This window comes from Eupeodes corollae, chromosome 1 (genome assembly GCF_945859685.1).
Source record: "Eupeodes corollae chromosome 1, idEupCoro1.1, whole genome shotgun sequence".
NCBI classification, from domain to species: Eukaryota; Metazoa; Arthropoda; class Insecta; order Diptera; family Syrphidae; genus Eupeodes; species Eupeodes corollae.
The window spans coordinates 273,251,150-273,272,531 of NC_079147.1; the positions used below are offsets into that span (position 1 = coordinate 273,251,150).

General features: G+C 36.7%; 1 protein-coding gene across 1 annotated transcript; it reads right to left on the reverse strand.

Moving 5' to 3' along the window:
- Window positions 1-18,880: 18,880 nt before the first annotated feature.
- LOC129940922 (uncharacterized) lies at window positions 18,881-20,914 on the reverse strand. Its single transcript, XM_056049449.1, has 5 exons — window positions 20,522-20,914; window positions 20,324-20,468; window positions 19,799-20,268; window positions 19,572-19,725; window positions 18,881-19,507 (listed from the first exon to the last, which is right to left on the reverse strand). The coding sequence occupies exons 1-5, from the start codon at window positions 20,793-20,795 to the stop codon at window positions 19,051-19,053; spliced, it is 1,500 nt and encodes a 499-aa protein (XP_055905424.1). The 5' UTR covers window positions 20,796-20,914; the 3' UTR covers window positions 18,881-19,050.
- Between the last annotated feature and the right edge of the window lie 468 nt (window positions 20,915-21,382).

The following is a 21,382-nucleotide window of genomic DNA, read 5'->3' on the forward strand; positions in this document are numbered from 1 at the left end:
AATAAATGCGCTAACTATTAACTACTGATTGATTTTTCGCTTTATATACTTATTTCTTTTATCTGTTTTAAAAATGTAAGTTTTATGCACATGTGAGAAATACAAGACTATAAGAGAAGTTGCCAAAAATTGATAATGATAATGATGATAATGATTTAAGAATTTTTTACTAAGAATGACATTAATTCATTTTTTAATTGTTTGATTTATATTATCTTATCTTAATTTCAGATAAGGTTTGTGAATAATATAAATAAATCGGCAGAAAATTTACAAAAAGATCATAAAAACTTGACAAAAACATATTGGACTAAATAAGCACAGAAATACACGGTAGTTAAAAGTAAAGAAACAATCTTTTTAAGTTATCCGACGAAAAACAAAAATAAAGTGTGTTTTTTTAATTATTGGTGCTGTTTTTGTAATTGTACAATGAGGATATCTTTTTAGAATTTTCTTGGGTAGATCTCAACACAGCCACTTTAAACACAAAAATAAAAACTAAAAAATACTGAAATTAATACTGAAAAAATTGGTCTCTTTCCCTCGTGTGATATAAATTATATGCTTTTAGATATTCTAATAATACAAATTTCCGGTTAAAAGACAAAAATTATTAAATAACAAAAAAGAACTCTTTTAAGGAACTCAAAACAATTATTAAACAAAAAATTGCCCTTTCAAGACACTTAAATGAACAAATTGAAGATGCAGTTTAAATGTAATGACCAAACATTCATGTTTTAAACATGGAGGTTAACGCGAAAAAAAAATGTTCTCCTATCTCGAACTTTGAGAAGATAGATTTTCAAATATTTTCCTTGGAATCAATTAGTATTCAATGAAATTTGCTTATCATTCAATTGAATTTTTGTTTGAGGGAAATTTATTTCCAAGGAAATTCAAGATAACGAAATATTACGAGGGATAAGAAATTTTCTTGGACGTTTCCGATAACTTTTGGAAGTATATATACATATGTATGTACTAGAGCGTTTCAAAAAAAAATTTTTTTTTTATTTTTTTCGTAACCAGGCTCAAAAGTTTCGTTTACATGCCAAACAAGGCCTCTGAAAATATGAGCCCTTAATATTAATATTTAGGTAATCCGCGTCGCACTTTTCATTTCCCATAAGAATAACAGAAACAAAAAATTGTTTTTCTTCTGATTGTTATAACTAACGAACGCTAAATTGCATTGTAATACCTCTTATGTATTTTGTAGAGAATTGAACGCTCTACAAAAAAAGGTCAAATGTCACTTTTTGATAAATCAACTCAGTCGAAAGTTATTTAAGATCAAAGTTTAATTTAGCCTTAATTAAGGCGTTTTTCTGAATGATTCAGCAAAATATCATGTTTTAAGAAAAAATTTTAACAATTTTAAGACTTGATGAATAAGGCTTCTGAAGACTGTTCTCTAATTGAGGAAAAAAATTCAAAATAATTTGAATTCACTAAACGGAAAAAAATGTAGCTATAATCACGATTTGTATCGCAATAATCAGGATTCACTAAAAAATGGTGGGGGAGTGGTGGGGCTGTAAGCGGTGAATCGCGATTATCAAGATACAGATCGTGATTATCGCTGTACTTCTAGCGTCCACCGTGATGCGTTTTGTTATGGTACAGAGACGATGTCGTTTTTAAATCTATTACTAGATGACGCTGAGGGTAAATGTCATCATTTCATTAGTCTAATTCAGTGTTTTTCAAACTTTTTGAATAGGCGACCCCTTTGCTAGTATCAAAATTTTGGCGACCCCCCCATTATAATGTGTCAGTTATTTAAAAAGTTACATACACTGAACCCCTTCCAAGCCCGGCCTTATTACACAAGATTTTACTTATTCGCGATGAAATTTTCTCCCGTGTTGCCAAAAAAATTTTAAAATTGTAGCAGGCCTTGCAGTAATTTTCATTTTTTTGAATTCCTAAGTGCGCATCAGAATTGTCATTTAATATTTTTCACTTGAGAGTAAGTGTACTTATTTAAAGATTAAGTGTTTTATTGTGTTTTTTACGAGTGATTATGGACAAGTTTCTCAAAACACCGTTGCAGCCTTGCACATCCGGTGCGAGTGGAAGCGGAGGGAGCAACGAAAAAAAACATAGACTTAAATTCGCGAAAAATACCTACGCATTTTTACATGTTTGATCTATTTTCCTACATACATATACGTATTGTAATTTTGATGTTTGATGATTTTGGACAAAATGTTTTGCTATTTGTAGCGATGGTGCTAAAGCTTTGACGAGCAACAAAAGTGGGCTCATTGCAAAATTAAAATTGATAATGCCAAACGTTTCATGGACACACTGCTTTCTTCATCGACAAGTTTTGGCATCCAAGGTGTTACCTTCTGGATTAAATGATGTGCTCAAAGATGTGATTAGAGTTATGAACTCTATTAAAGGCAAGGCCTTGCAAAGTCGGCTGTTTAGGATCATATGTGATGAAATGGGTTCACTCCATCAAAATCTCCTTTTTCACACAGAGGTCAGATGGCTATCAAAAGGAAAGGTATTGACACGAGTTTTGGAATTGAAAGCCGAATTATTGATGTTCTTACAAGTTTCAAAATCTGGAAATTCGGATCATTTTTCTGATCCCACCTGGCTCTTAAAATTATCATTTCTTGCTGATCTTTTCAACCACTTAAACATATTGAATAAGAGCCTCCAAGGGAGAGAAGAAAACATTATAACTGCAAAAGATAAAATCAGAGGATTCCTCGCAAAACTTCGTTTGTGGTCAGAGTCTTTACAAACAAACAGTTTTGATTATTTTCCCTGCTTTCAAAAGACGCTTGAAGAAATTTCATCAGATGAATCGATATCATTAGACTCTCATATTCATCTCACTGAAGAGTTTACATAATTTAGAGAAGAAACTATTAAGTTACTTTCCGGAACTGGATTCGGATCTACCATCGGTAAAGATGAAAGAAAATCTTATTGATTTAGCTGAAGATGGCATGCTGAAAATGGAATTCAATTTGAAAGCGATTGACAATTTCTGGATAATGAGAAGAGGAGAGTATCCTGAGCTTGCAAACGAGGCTTTGAAGTTATTGCTGCCATTCGCCACTTCATACCTGTGTGAAGTCACATTCAATGTTTGACATTAAAACTAAAAAAAGAAACAGACTGAATTTGGAAAATGATTTAATCTTAAATGTGTCAAAAATTAATCCAAGATTTCAACGTTTATTAAAAAATAAACAGGCACACATGTCGCACTAAATTTTTTTTTGTTTTATTTAATTTTTTTTAGCATAGGACTTTTGTTTATTCATCTTACCGGCTTGCGACCGCGACCCCCCAAGAATCTCTTCGCGACCCCCCAGGGGGTCGCGACCCACAGTTTAAAAACACTGGTCTAATTTATTAAAAATGGATATGGAAAAAAAATGAAGCAGTTTTAAAAAAAAAAAAATGACAAACTTATTTGACCTTGCCAAAGTAAATGTCGAAAAATACCTCACTGATGATAAAACATTGTTTTTATCCGGTCAACGATCAAAAAGTAGATTTGGTTTTATTGAATTGAATTCAGAGGGAAATGCTGTAAATACTATGGACGTAGAGCCTGTTGGTAAGTTCTTAATCCACGGCTACTTAAATTATTCATTTATTACTATTATCATATACTTTGAAATCTGAATTTCACATCCCAAGTAGTGCATTGGGATGGGAAAATTCTGAGTGATATTAAAGGTACGGAAACTGTAGACCGTATTGCAGTTCTCTTATCAGTTTCTGGGGTTGATCAGTTTCTCGGAGTTCCAAAATGGAAGTGCTCTTAAACAAGCTTCAGCTGTTATTGACACTTTGAATGAGTGGGAAGTTGCTCCATATGTGAGAGCAATGTGTTTTGATACTCCAACTATGTAAATATTGGTATAATTTAATATATATTCACAACATTTTAATTTTTATAAAGCTTGTATATTCGATTTTATCTTAGCTGTACCTTTTTTTGTTATTAAGGCATTCACCAAGGTACTTGTGTTCTGGTCGAAAAAGCATTTGGCAGAAAATTAGTTAGGCTTCCATGTCGCCATCATATAATGGAGATCATTTTGAGAGGAGTTTTCGAAGTTTTTTGGAAAACGTCATCTGGTCCTAATGTTCCAATATTCGTTAGATTTAAAAATTACTGGGATAAAGTTGACAAATCCAACCATCAAAACGGAATGGTAGATGAAATTATCGCCAATACTTCGATAGAAAAAAATTCCGAAATTGTTACTTTCATTAACAATTGCTTAAAGGTCAAATTTGTTTATTGCTCCTATTGTAGATTTTTGAATTCCTAACTTTCAATTAATTGCTTTTTTTCCAGATGTCACAGACTCGAAATGATTATCGAGAGCTTTTACTTTTATCTTTAGTATTCCTCGATAGTTATTCTAAAGAAACATTTTCTTTTAAACGACCTGGTGCCATGGATGTCAAAGGCCATCTACAGCCTGAAAATATTTTTATTTCGTAATCAGTTTAATCTTACTGCTCAAGAGGAGAAAAATGTACGCCGAATTTGAATTTTTGTCATTTTATTTTATATTAAAGTATGGTACAATTCAACTTCTGCTATCCAAGCGCTAAACAATGACTTACAATTCACGAACAATTTGATTCAATCAGAAACCATAGATCCACCGGTATTACAAAGAGCTTGCAAGAAAATGATTGAGCAATTGTGGTGCTTAAATGAAGAAATGGTCACTCTTTCATTATTTGACAGTAACGTATCAGTTGATGTGAAGAAAAAAATTGTTGCGGCAATTAAAAATCGAGAAAGTTCTTCACCAATGCGTCAACGATATCAAATTACTAAACAAAATTTAGAATTTTTTCTACAAAAAGATTTGAGTGACTTCGTCTCCGAAAATTCCGTGGAGCTCTTCAAAAAATTCGATTTACCAAGCGATTTTTTGGAGTATGATGTTTCAACTTGGTACAGTAATCATTCATATAAGGAATGTTTAGAATATTTCACACATTGAAAGTGACAAATGATGTAGCTGAACGAGGGGTTGCTCTGATTGAGGAATACAATAACTCCCTTACGAGAGATGAAGAACAACTGCAATACTTATTGCAAGTAGTTCGCGAACATCGTCTGAGATATCCTAACTACAAAAAGACAACTCTTCAGCAAGATCAATTTAATGTAAATCCTTAAAAATTATTTTTAAATTTAAAGATTTAGAATTTATTTAAAATAAAATATTTTAAATTAGTTATAACTGATAAGTAATGAAAACTTAATAACTCTGATAACTTTTCTGGCCATGTGAAAAATTTCAGCTGTTTTCGTGCGAAATTTATTTTAAACTTTTTGATTAATAAAATTTCAGCAATCTTTGAGGGCAAAATATAAGAGTTTTGTGTTTTTTTTTAACTCTGAGAGCTTAGAAATAAACTTTCAGTTTGTTTTGAAACTAGTAAACTTACAAATTTAAGAGTATTGTAAAGAAAACGCCTTAATTAAGGGTAAACTTTGATCTTAAATAACTTTTAACTGAGTTGATTTATTAAAAAGTGACATCAGAACTTTTTTGTAGACCGTTCAATTCTCTACAAAATACATAAGAGGTATTACAATGCAATTTATCGTTCGTTAGTTATAAAAATCAGAAGAAAAACAAATTTTTTTCCTGTGTTATTCTTATGGGAAATGGAAAAGTGTTATGGGGATTACCTAAATATTAATATAAAGGGCTCATATTTTTAGAGGACTTTTGAGCCTGGTTCCGAGAAAAAATAAAAAAAACTAGTAATTATACTGAAATAAAAGTGTTTCAGTTTTAGTAAATCATATTTTAAATTATAGGAACAAGACCCATTGACCATCGGATCAACCATAACAATTCCAATAGCTCCAATTCCGATGTCGATTGAGGCGCTTTTAAGCGAAAACCAGTACCAGTGCCCTTCAACGTCGAAATCGTCAATTTCGTAAAGCTCTAAGAGTTCCTCATCCATGCCATTATTGCCATTGCCTACATCAATGTACAAAGCAAATACACAACGTTCAAAACATTCTGGCAACCCGTCGAATACTGTTGCAAAATTTATGGATAGGCTTTTGGAAAAAGAAGAAAGTGAATTAAATGAAGCTTTGGGGAAACTAGTTTTCGGATGTAATATTCCACTGCGAATTGTTGAGTCACTTCATTTAAAAAACTTTATTAAAAAAATCAGACCAGCATACGCAGATAAATTCCCCGGTCGTAAAGCGCTTTCAACTACAAAATTGGACAAAGCTTATGATAAATGGATTTCATCAATTAAAACATCCATTAGTTCGGAAGCTGTTTTACTAATTGATGGGTGGAAGAATTCTTCAAGCAACAGCAAAACGGTGGTCTCAATGATTCACAACGCTGAAGGGGAGCAAGCATTTCTCCAAGCCTGGGACCTAACTGGAGAATCAGAGACAGCAGAAAAGCTCTCAAACATCCTTGTACAATCTGTTGACATGGCTGAGCAAATTTATTCAACTCAAGTTTACGCTGTTGTGTTTGACAATGCCAGTACTATGAAGAAAATGGGAAAACTTTCGGAACATTTCATTTGGCACAGCACTTGTAACAATCATATTGGAAATTTACGAGAATAGGCAAAAGATATAATTGACAAAAACCTCAATAGTATAGTTACTATGTGTTGGGGAAAATTCCAGTAACCCACACTACGTTGGCTTGTGTGGACGCGGCTTTTGTTTTTGTTTGATATTTGGACGACGGAGTCATATCACTATTATTAAATTAAACATTTGTGCGTGATCCTTCGAGCCACATAGATCCAACTCTTTGGACGTGGTTTTTGTGTTCCTAAACAAAAATAATAATAATTATCTCTGAAATGTCGTCGCCGGTACGTAAAAGCCAACGTAAAAATAAAGGCTGCTTGCCATTGCGTCTAAGAGACCACGACGTTAATGCAGCTGCCAAGGGACGGCTATCAACATCACAAGGATTGATCCAGAATCATCAAGTGATGATGGTCGTACTTACTATCATAATAGTAGTAAATCAGGGTCCAGGGGACAGACAACTACAGTCACTTATACATACGCCCCACTTCCGCGACATGGAAGTATATAACAAAAGAAGGACACCAAGAGAAACGACGACAAAGAAAAGAACAATCTGCTTCAGCATGAACCATATGGATACTGTGCGAGAGAGACGACATCTTGACTTGTAAAGTGACTTCCAAAGAATTGACAACTGGCGTAAATCCACAATGTTCCAAGAAGACAAACAAAACTTCGACCCTGGTTCCAGAATATTCGAATTGGAAAATAAAATTAAAAATTTAACTGACAAGCTTAAGAAAGCAACCATGCGAAATAATTTGCCTACAAGAAATTATATTCAAGAAGTTCCCGAATCACACGAAGATGAAAGCAGACCATCTTACCTGGATTTGATGACAACATTTATAGCCAGACAATTGAAGATGGATTTGCCGAAATTCGATGGCCACAATCCAGAAGAGTGGCCGCTCTTCAAGAATGAATACTTCCGCACGACCAAAATTGGAAAATTCACTTCTGGAGAAAATGTCACCAGGCTCCGTACTGCTTTAAAAGACAAAGCACTTGAAACAGTGAGCTCGTTATTGATTCTGGCCAACAGTGCAGAAAAAGTGATGTCTATTTTGGAACGGAAGTATGGGCGGCCAGATGTTATCATCAAATCATTAATCATCAAGACAACATACATTGACTCCCCTAAAGAAGATAACCCGTCATCGATTGTTAATTTTGCTACAGCCGTTGAAAACCTGACCGTCATGATTGAGTTGTTGGACAGACCTGAATATCTTGCGAATCCTCAACTTATTGAAGAACTAGAAAGAAAACTTCCACCTATGCTTCACATCTTATGGTCTGACTCAATTTATGATTTACAAAGATATAATCTCCGGAATTTTTCAAACTGGCTTGATCGCAAATCTCAGGCAGCATCGCTTCGGGTTTTTGCACATAAATTACCGGCAACAGGAGCAAAACTGAGACGACGAAGCGGGCGAGTCAACACTGTGACATTAAAAAAGGATGACGAAGCGAAATGCATCATCTACTCTTCAAATTACAAAAATGTACCAAGCTGCAAGAAGTTCCAGGAGATGACAATTGATAACCGATGGAAATCTGTGATCAAAGCAGGACTTTGCTTTTCAGGTCTGAAGAAAAACCATTCGACATTTGATTGCCGCGACAAGACACGGTGCAAGGTGAGTAATTGCAAAAGATATCACAATTCTTTGTTACATTCAGACAGAAGAGCACCTTCGAATGACGCAATCATCAGAAACCCTGTCGAGCTATGTGCCAACAACGATTCAACAGACATCTCAAATAAACTTCGTATTTTGCCAATCTACATACAACACAATGACGTCTCAGTCAGAACACTGACTATCCTCGATCCAGGAACAACTTTGACGCTCATAAGAAGTGACATAGCTGAGCTTTTAAAAGTAAAAGGAGTTTCCTCGCCTCTCTCTATTAAATGGTATAATGGTGACTTAGCTGAGGAAGCTGACTCAATTTGTTTTTCGACAATGATCCAAGGTACTCACAAGGGATCTAAATCATACCACCTCAGAGACGTCAGAACAGTCAAGAAACTTAAACTGGTTTATCAATCAAGCAACAGAGATTCCCAGGTGAAGAAATGGCCGTAACTACAAAATATTGACTTCGAAAGCTATAGTGGACAACCGACAGTTCTTATTGGAGAAAATAATGCCCTTTTAACCTCCACTCGGCAGTTGATCCTTGACAAGTGGAACTCTTCAATTGCAGGTAAGACATGGCTAGGATGGACAATCAGCGGAAACGATGGATCAATTCGACACTCAATGAACCAAATCTTTAATGTCAATTTTGCTGCTAAGCCTGAAGACGAAGAACTTCACGATCATTTTGGGTTCTGGACAGCGTACCCATTGCTAATGACGACAGCAAGATTTCCCGAGAAGACCAACGAGCGTTGCTGATTCTAGAAAACAAGACGAGGAGAACATCTGAAAACCGTTGGGAATCCGGCCTCCTGTGAAAACAAGACGATGTGATATTACCTAAAGGCAGCAAGACTATGGCTTATAAACGGCTTCTGTCACTGGAGAGAAGACTGGACAAGGATGAAATTCTTAAATCCGCTTATAAAAACATAATTGACGACTATCTCGAGAAAGGCTATCTACGAGAACTACCAATTCCGGATCATCGCAGAGGTCAACAATTCTACTTGCCACACTTTCCTTTTAAATGCAAGTAAACCAGGAAAAGTTAGAATTGTTTTTGATGCCGCAGCGAAATGTAATGGAACCGCCCTGAATGACGTACTACTTCAAGGACCAGACCTACTAAAATCATTGCCAGGTGTACTGCTTCGATTTCATCAAGGATCCATAGGCTTCGTCGCAGACATCAGAGAGATGTTCCACCGGGTACGAGTTCGCGAAGAGGATAGCTGTAGTCAACTTATTTTATAGCGTGGAGATGACAGAGAAGCTGATCCGAAGACCTATGAGATGACTGCAATGACATTCGGTGCAACACTATGCACCGCTATATTTGTGAAGGATCGAAATGCTGAACATTTTATTGACGAACACCCAGACGCAGTTAAGGCCATACAAAAACACCACTACATGGTCGATTATTTGGGTACAGCCAGAAACATACATGAGGCTTCATCGCTAATCAACACAATCATCAAAATACACAGCCATGGTGGATTTGAGTTGCGAAATTGGTATTCATCATCATCAACGATCCTGAAGTTTATTCCGTCACATTTGTTGCCTTCAAGACCAAATAAACAAATTGAATTCGACAACAAAGTCCAAAGCAGCCGAGTGTCTTCACCTTTACTACAAACCTCTGTAAAATTGACGACGAAACGTGAATGTCTTTAGATCATCATGTCAGTTTTTGACCCATTGGGCTTTATTGCACATTTTGTTATAGTCGGAAAGATTTTACTACAAAAAATCTGGAAGACTGCAACTGATTGGGATGACGAGCTACCAGACGAACTACACAACCTTTAGAAAGACTGGTTAAATGATTTGCAAAACATATCCATGGTGCAAATTCCTAGATGTTATTCCGACATGTTCTTAGACGCTGAACATGTTGAATTCCATTGTTTTGTAGACGCCAGCGAAGAAGCATATTCTGCAGTGGCATACGTAAGAAATTTTAACAAAAATTTAATTAATATTTCTTTCATTGCAGCCAAAGCCAACATTAGACCACTCAAACCCAACATGACTATACCTCGACTTGCGCTACAAGCTACAGTCCTCGGCAGCAGACTAGTGAGCCATATTAAAAAAGAACATGAAAGAAAATTTACACGGACTGTGTTGTGGACCGATTCAGCAACCATGTGGTACTGGATACAGTCCGAAGCTAGACGATATAAACAGTTCGTGGCAAATCGACTAAGCGAGATATCAGGGCTGACCAATATAAAAGATTGGAGATGGCTGCCGACAAAGCTCAACGTAGCGAATGATGCGACACGAAGCGGCTTTAAAGAATTTCACCCAGACAGTCGATGGTTCCGAGGTCCCGTATTTTTATATGGTAACGAAACAACCTGGCCAATAAATAAACTCCTTCTACCTTCTACCTTCCGCTGCTGACGAGCTGGAATTCATCGGAATCGTTTCCCAAGAATCTTCCATCTCTTAATATGAGCTGCCAGACGTGACGAGATTTTCTAATTCGTCCAGACTTATACGAGCAACAGCCTGGATGCTACGATATGTTCGGAATTGTAACCGAAGACGACCAAGACTTCTAGGAGAACTTACCGTAGAAGAGGTTCATGACGCTGAAATACTTTGGATAAGACAATCTCAACGCAAAACATTTGGAAAAGAACACGGAAGACTACTCGCAAACCAAAAACTTGACAGAACCAGTAACTTGTACTTACTTTCACCATCAATATCGAACAATGGGACAATTGTTTTAGATGGAAGACTTCGTAACCTAGACGAAAGAGAGAGCTGTTATAAATTTCCCGTTATATTGCACGGACATGATGCGTATACAAGACTCCTTGCACGATATTATCATGTACGAGCCAACCACATCGGCCACGAAAGTGTGTTGAACGAATTACACCAGAAGTATTGGATTGTCAAAGTTCGACCAACTTTAAAATATGTTAATAAGAAGTGCAACAAATGCAAGCTGCTGAATTCGAAGCCAAGAACGACACTGATGGGGCAACTTCCTTCAGCCAGAGTGACAGCAGGAATACCACCATTTTGCTTCACCGGAATAGATTATTTTGGTCCCATTATGGTCAAAGTCGGACGACGTCATGAAAAGAGGTATGGTGTCCTCTTCACTTGCTTGACAATCCGTGCCATTCATTTGGAGATAGCCACTAATCTATCCACTGATGGTGATGGAGTCAAAGTTGGACACATGGTATTCATCGTAGACAGCAACTCAGTTCGTGGATTCTAGCCGAAAGGTGTAGTGACGCAAGTATTTCCTGGTGAAGATGGTGTGGTGAGAGTCGTTGAGGTACGAACTGCATCAGGAACATATCGACGACCAATAGCTAAAGTGTGTGTCTTCAATTTTGACCAGAATGGTATTGAAGATACTCCGTACTCCAATACCGCCGGGGAGGATGTCGACAAATAAAAGCAACGAAAATCTACACAATTGTGTTAAATGAAGAAAAATATTGAAACAAATTAATCGATTTTGCTTTTGTTTGATATTTGGACAAGGATAAAACTTCCTTGTGAAACAAGATGGTGCTAATACCGTGATTCGTAAAATGTTTGGTAAAAAATGTTGATTACATGAAATTTGTCACTGCCGATTCGAAAGCAAAAAAAATAAGCCAATCGTGGTTTCATTAATTTTTGATGAGCAATTCATAAAAGAAGTTAAAAACTATGTATATTGAGCTTTTCGATCCAGTATGCACGTTGATAAATCGATTTCAAGCGGCTGATTGCTCTGCAGGAGAAGCAGTCAACCTGTAGTTTAATTTAAAACTACCAGATGCATTCAATCCAATTTACGGGACATATTTAAAACCACGTGTGAATATGGCTTTAAGTATGTATGCCCTTTCGGCTTATTTTTTGCACCCACATTACGATAACACTAAGCTTAAAACCGGTCAAAATGAAATCGTATGCAACTTTTTGTTTAAGCGTCTCAACGCTGAAGGCATTGAAGATGTTTCAATAGAAAAATTGACTTTTTCAAAATCCTGTACGAAAAGGATATAAAAAAGCCCATAATTTGTTGGAACATGGCATCAATAAAACACTCGAATCTAAGTAAGCTAGCGAAGAAACTCCTACAAATTCCTGCTTCTTTCGCTCAAATTGAGTGAGTTTTTTTTTCAATTTAGGCACATGTACATTCTGCACATAGAAACCGCCTTACATTTAAGCGATCAAAGAAGCTCCTTCACCTTTATTATTCACTTCGAAATGAAGATGGCCAACGTGATTATTCCGATGAAGACGAAGTTGAAGAGAAGGAAGACAATACCAAAGAAGAATTCTACAAACTCCTCGCCAAAACATATGAGCAATGCCCCAAAAACGACGTTAAAATTTTAACGCCAAAATTGGTAAAGCAGGCATCTTTGGTTGGTCAATCGGAAGACATAGCCTACACGATACCGCATCTGGAAACGGACTCAGGCTTATAGACTTCCTAGCCGAGAAAACCATGGTGTTGAGTAGCACCAGATTCCCACGCCCAGATATCCACAAAGGTACCTGGCGGTCCCCTAATGATCGAACATGCAACCAAATCGATCATGTTGCTATTGACGGAAGACACTCCTCTAGCATACTTGGCGTTCGTACATACAGATCAGCCAACATAGATTCCGACCACTACCTAGTTGGTTCTAAACTGCGCGTACGAATATCCATGGAGGCTCTTAGGCGAACAACAAATACGAGGAGAAGATTCAACGTTGGAAGCCTGCAGCAGGAGGATAGCGCTAATGTCTTTGCCAACCGAGTATCCCTAGAGCTTGCGAAAAACCCTACAACGGCCGAGATGTGCCTAGAGGCCCACGGGCAACTTTGCAAACTATTCATCAGGAATGCTGCAAAAGAGGTGCTGGTTTTTCACAGGCGCCACAAAGGAACCCTTGGTTTGACTCCGAATTTGCTTAGGCAAACAATCCCAAAACGGAGGCATACAGATTGTGGCAGCAAAGGAGGACACGATCTTCCCGCCAGCTCTACGTCGAAAAGTGAAGGGATAAGAACCACTTGCTCAGAAGTAAGAAAAAAGCCCACTAGCAGCGTGAAGTCGAAGAGATCCAGGGATATTTTAACAGGAAACAGGTGCGGAGCTTTTATAGAAGAGTCGAAAAGAAAACAATGAGATTCACTAGCCACAAAGATAATGAGGGGAATACCGTAGTCGAGGCGCAGTCAATGCTAATGGTGATGAAGTCAACGATTCAGCCAGCGAGCAGCTACGACAAATCCATTTGGTTGACGATCTAGAGTTCCACCCACCCAACCATAGTGAGATCAAAATAGCCATCACCAGGCTGAAGTTGAACAAAGCGGCCGGTAATGACGGTCGGAGATCTGGTAAAGAGCATGCACTAGCTAGTTACTGAAATTTGGTCGGAAGAAAGTATGCCCGACGAGTGGTACTAAAGCACCATCTGCCCGATCCATAAAAAAGGTGACCGTCTTCTCTGCGCCAACTACAAAGCCATTAGCCTGTTAAACATCGCATACAAGATGTTGTCAAGGGTATTATGTGAACCCCTGAAGCCATTTATTGACGGAACTAATTGGCCCTTGAAAGAATGGTGCGCAACACCAACGCCAATACAAGGATAGGCAGATGACATCGACATTATGGAAAGAATCAAACGAGCAGTGACGGGTGCCTTCTCTAATATCGAGTCTGAGGCGAAGAAAATGGGGCTTGACATTAACGAGGATAAAACGAAGTATTTACTGTAGTCAAATAGAGTCGATTCACACCGTTGACTTGGTCAAAACGAGACAATTGACAGGTATAATTCGATGTGGTAAACAATTTTTTTTTATCTGGACACTGCCGTTGTTTCTGCAAATAACATCAGCGCGCAGGTCAAACGTAGAATTACCCCTGCTAATCGCTGTTACTTTGGCCTAAGCAAGCAAATGAGGAATAAGGGGAGGTACCAAAGAGACACTTTACAAAACCTTTATCATCCCAGTCTTTCTGTATGGTGCACAAGCATGGACCCTTTCCCAGGCGGATGAAGGATCTCTTGGTATCTTCGAGAGGAAGGTTCTGCGTACGATCTGTGGTTCGGTTTGTGTCGAAAGGCAAATTAAATTATCATCTGATGGAGAAGATATAATCATGAGTTATACGAGCTGTACAGTACAGTGACTTTCCAATGGTCAAAAAACTGCGTGTTCAACGCTTAAGACGGCTAGGGCATGTCGTAAGGTATTTAACGTCAAGCCTGAGGGAACTAGAAGCAGTGGCATGTCTCATCTCCGGTGGAGTAATCAAGTTAAGGCCGACGCACGTCAACTTGGTATTCGAAACTGGAGGCAGCAAGTTAGAGATGGAGTAAGCTAGCAAAGGTTATTATTTGAGGCCTAGAAGCACAATACGCTGAAGCGCCAACTAAAGTAAAGTAAGTAATTAAAATCCAAATCGAAAAACACTATTAGTTCAGGTTTTTAAAATGTTGCTTTTTAAAATTCGAAGAGTCCACATATAAGGCTTTTTTCGGCTATCTAAATTTGTGCAGAAGTTTTATTCTTAAATAATAATTTCTTAATAAAAGTTATGGTTTTCTAAAACCAAAGTTATTATCTTCAATATTCAGTTATATTAGTTTAACCCGGAAAATTATTCAGCCCGGAAAAATGTAATTTACTTTTCCCCTGCAATGAGTTTCACTCAAATGGTGAATGTATTTTTTTTAGACTTTCCGAAATATAATTTATTTTTGACGACGCACACGGACACATTTTCCCAAATTCATGGTCAAAACTACAAAAAAAAATTTGGATTTGTTGTTGGGGACGGGATTTTTTTTTTAATTAGATTTTTCTTTTTTGACACAGGATCGCAATCAAGTTTAATTTTTCTTTCAAGAAATACGCTTTCTGAATTTTTAAGAAGCTGTACGTCTCGTGATATTACAGACAAAATTAATTTTTTGGCAGCAAAGGTTGAAAACGAGACCAATATAGAAATTTCGGAGGAAATAAATAAGAAATAACAACACCTTCTTGAAACAAAATATAAATTGGTTGTAATATGAAATTTTGTTTCCATGCAGAGATCAAAGGCTTGTTGGACGGCCTCAAATGGATTTTTCAGACCTAAGCGAACGGTCAAAGTGACGTAAAACAGAAGATTTACGTTCTAACTATAGTGCCGAAGAATTAAGCTATGCTGCGCAGATGCAACTTCGAGAAAGAGGGAAACTTGATTCCTCAAATGTAATGAAAAATTTAATATTTTCAACTCCTTCACGTGTTGAAAAATATCAAAAAGCTTTGAAGAAAATGGATCAGGAAATTATTCCAATACAGAAGAAGAAGCACTTTCAATAGTTGTTGAAGGAAAATTAACTAAGTTCCAATACAATCTTATAAGAGATTCTGCAATAAAACATAATAACCACATGTATCCAAACAAAATGCAGCTGTTTTAGAAGTAAAGAAAAAATGTTATCCTGAGAACTTGGTTATAACTGAATCAGTGGCAGAATTACCTCTTCACAGTTTATTGGATCACACAATTCGACGTTTGTTCCAAGGAATAAGAGATGTAATAGAAACATTGCGTATTAATGAAATGTCTAACATTCACCTCATTTCCAAATGGGGCTGTGATGGAAGCTCAGGCATGAGTGATGGAAGCTCAGGCATCCGAACATTTCAGATGCAAATATTTTCTTAACATCTTTTGTTCCTATCCAGCTAGTGTCAGGTGACTCAGAGTCATATAGTAAAGTTAAACTGTGGCAAAATTCTCGTCCATCATCCACAAGGTTCTGCAGACCAATACGACTTCAATTCGTCCACGAAACAACAGATGTAATTGTAAGAGAAGTCAATTACATTGAAAACCAAATATTTCTCTTAACTGAGACTCTAATAGATCATATTAGCGGAAGTATTAAAGTAAAGCATAGAATGCTTCTTACTATGATAGACGGTAAGGTCTGTAATGCTATAACTGAAACTTCTTCAAATCAAAGGTGTTATCTTTGTGGTCTAACATCAAATGATTTCAATAGAATAGATTTGGTATTGAACAAGCAAATTCAAGACAAGTCAAAGCTGAGGTTTGGGTTACCCTCCTTGCATGCTTGGATAAGGTTTTTTGAATGTTTAATCCATGTCTCCTATAAACTGCCTATAGGACAATGGCAAGCTCGTGGTGAAGAAAACAAGAGAAAAGTCGAAGAAAACAAGAAAAGGATTCAAGAAGCATTCAGAAGCCGAATGGGACTGTTAGTGGACAAACCAAAACCAGGTTATAAAAGTACGAACGAGGGCAACACTGCCCGTCGAATTTTTCATGATGCAGTTACTTTTTCGGATATAATAGATTTGTCCATGTTTTTGGGAAAATTTACCTGTGTGCGACGAATGGCGGCAACTGCACGAAACTAAGTAACGGGACCAGAGCTGCTCGCGAGCTCTACAAGCAAAAGAGGAATGAGGAGCACCGCCTTTTTATATAAAACAAAATGAGCGCGCGTTCGAGGAGATAGAGGGATGTCATAACAGGAATGAGGTTCTTAAATTTGAGGTAACATCCATGAACCGAAGCCTGTAAAGACTGTAAAGAGAATATGGAAAGACCACTTCTCCAAATTATGTAATGGCGATGGCAAATCGAATTCCGCCGCATGGAAGATAGATCCACGAAAATTTTCGGCCGTATTATGTCAACGTCTGAAGCCATTCGTCAACAACCTGACAGGTCCTTATCAGTGTGGCTTCAGACAGGGAAAGTCCACCATTGACCAAGTATTCACACTACGGCAAATCTTCAAAGAGCTGAGGACCTTGAAATTGATTCCCACCATCTCCTTATCGATTTTAAAGCCGCGTATTACAGCATCTAGAGGAAAGAGTTCACCGTGCTCTTCCAATGTCGAAAAAGATCTCACCGATGCGTTCGATGTCAAAAAAGCTTTTAGACAAGGCGATGTACTGTCATGAGACTTCTTCAAAATCGTTCTGGAAAGAATTGTGTAAAACTCAACCCTCAGCAATAGATTCAAAACCTTCCAAACGTACATCCAATCACTCGGATAAGCCGATGAAACGAGATGTCATTGGAGCGGTTTTAAGCATTGCGACGAAAGCGGAGAAGATGGGTTTAACAAGACCAAAGTTATGTTGTCATTGAAAAAGGAAATTGAAAGACGACGTCTTGGATAAAACGTCACCATGGACAGCTATAACTTTGAGATAGTTAAGGACTTTGTCTACGTCGGTAACGCTATAAATTCAGACAACGGCATCAGAGCTGAAATCAAACAAAGGATAACTCTTGCAAATCGCTGCTTCTTTAGACTAAGAAGGCAAGCTTCTAAAATCACCATCTTTAAGACGCTCATAATTCCGGTTCTCATTTAAAGCTCTGAGGCCTGGACCCTGTCAAAGACTGATGAGAGCTTCTTAGCATGACTCAAGGAAAAAATTCTTCAGTAGATATTTGGTCACGTCTGCATAGATGGAGAGTGGAGGAGAAAATACAACGACGAACTGACCTGATTAAAAGAATAAAAGTCCAACGACTTAGATGGCTTGGTAATGTAAAGCGAATGGATATAATCTAATCCTGAGGGTGGCGCATGCAGGAGTGCGAAACTGGAGACAGCTAGCTAGGGACCGAGCTGGACTGTAGAGCCTCATTAAATAAGTAACTAATTATAAAACTGGTCAACAAGTTAATGAAAGTCGCAATCGAATTATTCAGACATAAAAGTCAATCTATTACGTTTTTGAGATATAACCTCTTAAAATTGGAACGAAACCTTATATTCATAAATTAACTTTTTCTTTCCAATAAAATACGCAATAGATTTCTAAATCTAAAGACTACAATCACTTACTTCAATATTTTCAAACATTTTCAGTATCCTATTTTATTCACAAGTTCATAAGTTTTGAGTCCATCATCTGTTATAAACATAAACTTTAGAAGAACGCTGAAGCATTTATGCTAAAATGGTTCCTAACAGAAAAACGCAAACAAGCAATTTTCGATCTTATTACGATTTTAAAAAAAGTATGAGCAAAATTTTGAACACAGTTATATCTAAATTCGAGCAAATAAATTTCAGCATTAAAAATTAATAATTTTTTTCAAAACCTAAAGGAATTATACTTATGGGTTTTTCCAAATTTAGATTGAATCAAATGAAGACCCATAAGTCTTTTTATAACATAAGAAATTGCCAAAACTAAGTGAGATACTTAAATGATTAAAAATGTATCTGGAAAATAAAGATTTGTACTTTGAAAATTCATCATACAATTAATTGTTAAGGCAAATGCCGTCTTTTAACTTAGCTTTTTAAAAAAACCTTTTTGTTTGCCTTAAGAATTTTTAGAGTGGCATAATTTGACGCCCCGGGTTATTGGACTTAAATTTCCGTTCAGGTAAAACTTAAAACAGCTTCTAAAATTTCAATTGAAAAAGAGTGTTGAAATGAAACTTATTTCAACAATAGTGGTTCCTTTAAAGAACTTAATTTCCCTTGACTCATTCTCTACCTGTTTGATAAAACTTTGTTTGCTAAGTCAGACTATTATTTTTAATACTCTACCGTGAATTACTATGCGTTAAATGACGACTTTTTTTATAGAATAGTTTGAGAAAGCTGAGAATATCAGTTTACCAATATTTTAAACAATAGGAATCTATTGATTGACCCCTTCCTTTAACCCAAAATCCTGCTTCCGCCCGTCCTTGATGAGAGAGAGAATACAATCTTAAAACTACCTAACCTAATCCTTTAATGCATTTGTTATGACTTTCAATATATCAATTTGAAGCTCAGTAAATGCCACCGCAGACATATTTGCCTTTCGTATCTTCATCGCTACTGCCCTAAAGAATGCACCAACCTCATCATCGGTTTCATCATTCGATGAAGATTGAGCTTCAGTGACTTCTGTGACTTCTTCTATCATAACATTATCATTTTTGTCACCTTGATTATGTTGAATTCTTTGTTGCTGTTGTTGTGGTTCTTGCTGTTGGTAAGGACTTTTAGTGGGAAGTGGAGAATCGAGATGTTCTGTGTATAGCGCCGATGAATCATCATCACCCATCATACTGTATTGGTCCATTTCGATGGCTTCAACTTTATTTGGTAAGCTTATCATTTCTTCCTGCTCGAATTCATTAATTGGATTCTCTGTTTGATTGGATTCTTCCAAAGTGGCACCTGAATTTAATTCACTGCACAAACAAAGGCACAAAGTGAGAATACAAAAATAAGGAAAACAAGCGAAGTGTTACTTACACTTTTTCTTTAACGAAGTGCTCGAGAAAACTCATGTCATCGTAGTGCTTCCAACGAGGCACAGTCTTACAACTGCCACCCATGTTTTTCAGACGTTTATGTTCACGGATATATTGGTCCCGGAGAGCTTTCCATTTCGAACGACATTGTCGCACTAGATTAGAAAGATTAGAAAAGAGGACAAGCATTTAATAAAAGATGTTACAGATTATTTAAAAATTACATACCAGGTCGTTTAAGTTTTCTAGCGATTGCTTCCCAGACTTTCGACTTGACTCTTGTGTTTCTGTAGGATATATGGAGAACATCATACAAAACAGTTGTTTTCTGAACAAGAGTTATGAGTTCCTTTTCGAAATAGCTTTCAATGTTCAAAAACGTATGAATGGGATCATCGTCATCGTCATCCTCTAGATCGTGTTCCTGCGGTCCTGGTAGTTCCTCTTCGTCTTTTTCGTTCTCTGCTTTTGTATATTGCTGGGAAAGTTGCATGATTATTTGGGATGTGATATCATTGTTGTCTGTCAGGAGATCAGATCGATCGCAGATGGACCAAGTTTCGGTCTTAATGGAGGAATTGATTTCATCGTTGGTGGAGAATTGGATGTTTATGGTTTCCTCTTGGGTATTAGAGGATTCTTCTTGGTCTGGGACTTCGCCTTCAATGTTTGATTCGTTTTTGTTTTTTGTACGGTAGCTAAAAAATATATATAATTTTTATAAACTGATAACTTTGTATTGTGGTTTCTTACTTTCTAGCCAAAGCATAAGGTCTCAAGAACTCCAAGTGCTTAAAGTATTTCCACTTGATTGTTGCATTGCAATTTGTGCGAGTTCGCTTTAGCTCTCTGCAATACTGGTCCCTTATAGCCTTCCACTTGTTTTTACAATAACAATCTAAATTCCCATCAATTAAACTCAAGAACTTGACATTCACAGAATAACATTACCTGACCATCCTACTTGCTTTGACATCGCTAACCAAAGTTCATCCTTCTTGGCGATATTCCGATAGTCTTCGTGTTTGGAATTGAATATCGCTGGTTCCTGTGATACGAGTGTGATGAGGACAATTTGTTTTGATTCGGCTTCCGCCCGGTTTAACTCATACACATCAGAGCATGAATCATTGGAATTTGAGATTTTATAGTCCTGATGGGGATTGGGATGAGGAGATTCATCATTTTGGTCCATGGGCGTGGATTCCATTGAAACCGAATTCATTTTTGTGTTGAATGATGTATGAAATGTTTGGAAGTATGTTTTGTGTTTCGTTTTGTTTTGTTTTGGTTGACGAAATTTTAGTTTTAAAATTTATTGATAAACATTTTAATTTATGATTATTTTTTGGGGCTCTTTCTTTTTAAGAATGTCAAAAGACGGAATAACTACACAAAAACATAACGCGAAAATAAATGGAAGAGGAATGTCAAAAATTTAAATAATTTGGGAAGTGTTTGGAAATTTATTTTAAAATGTTTTAGGGGATGTGTAGTGCTCAAAGATAGATGGCGCTACGTCATTGACCGTTGAAATTCAAAAATAAAAAGTAAATTACGTTATTCTTTATAGGGGTATGTTGTTTTTCTTAATATAACCCTCGTTTTTTTTGGGATTCAAAGATTCAATGGGCGCATTCACAAAGCTAGTGGTTATATAAAGCGTTGGTAAATTATAGCTAGTGAAGTAATGGAAAGTAATTGCAGTAATGGAAAGTGTGAATAAAACATATGTCCACTATTAAGTAGTATTCACATGAGCGCGACCAACGAACGATGAATGAATTACAAAATGTGACTTTATATTCGTTT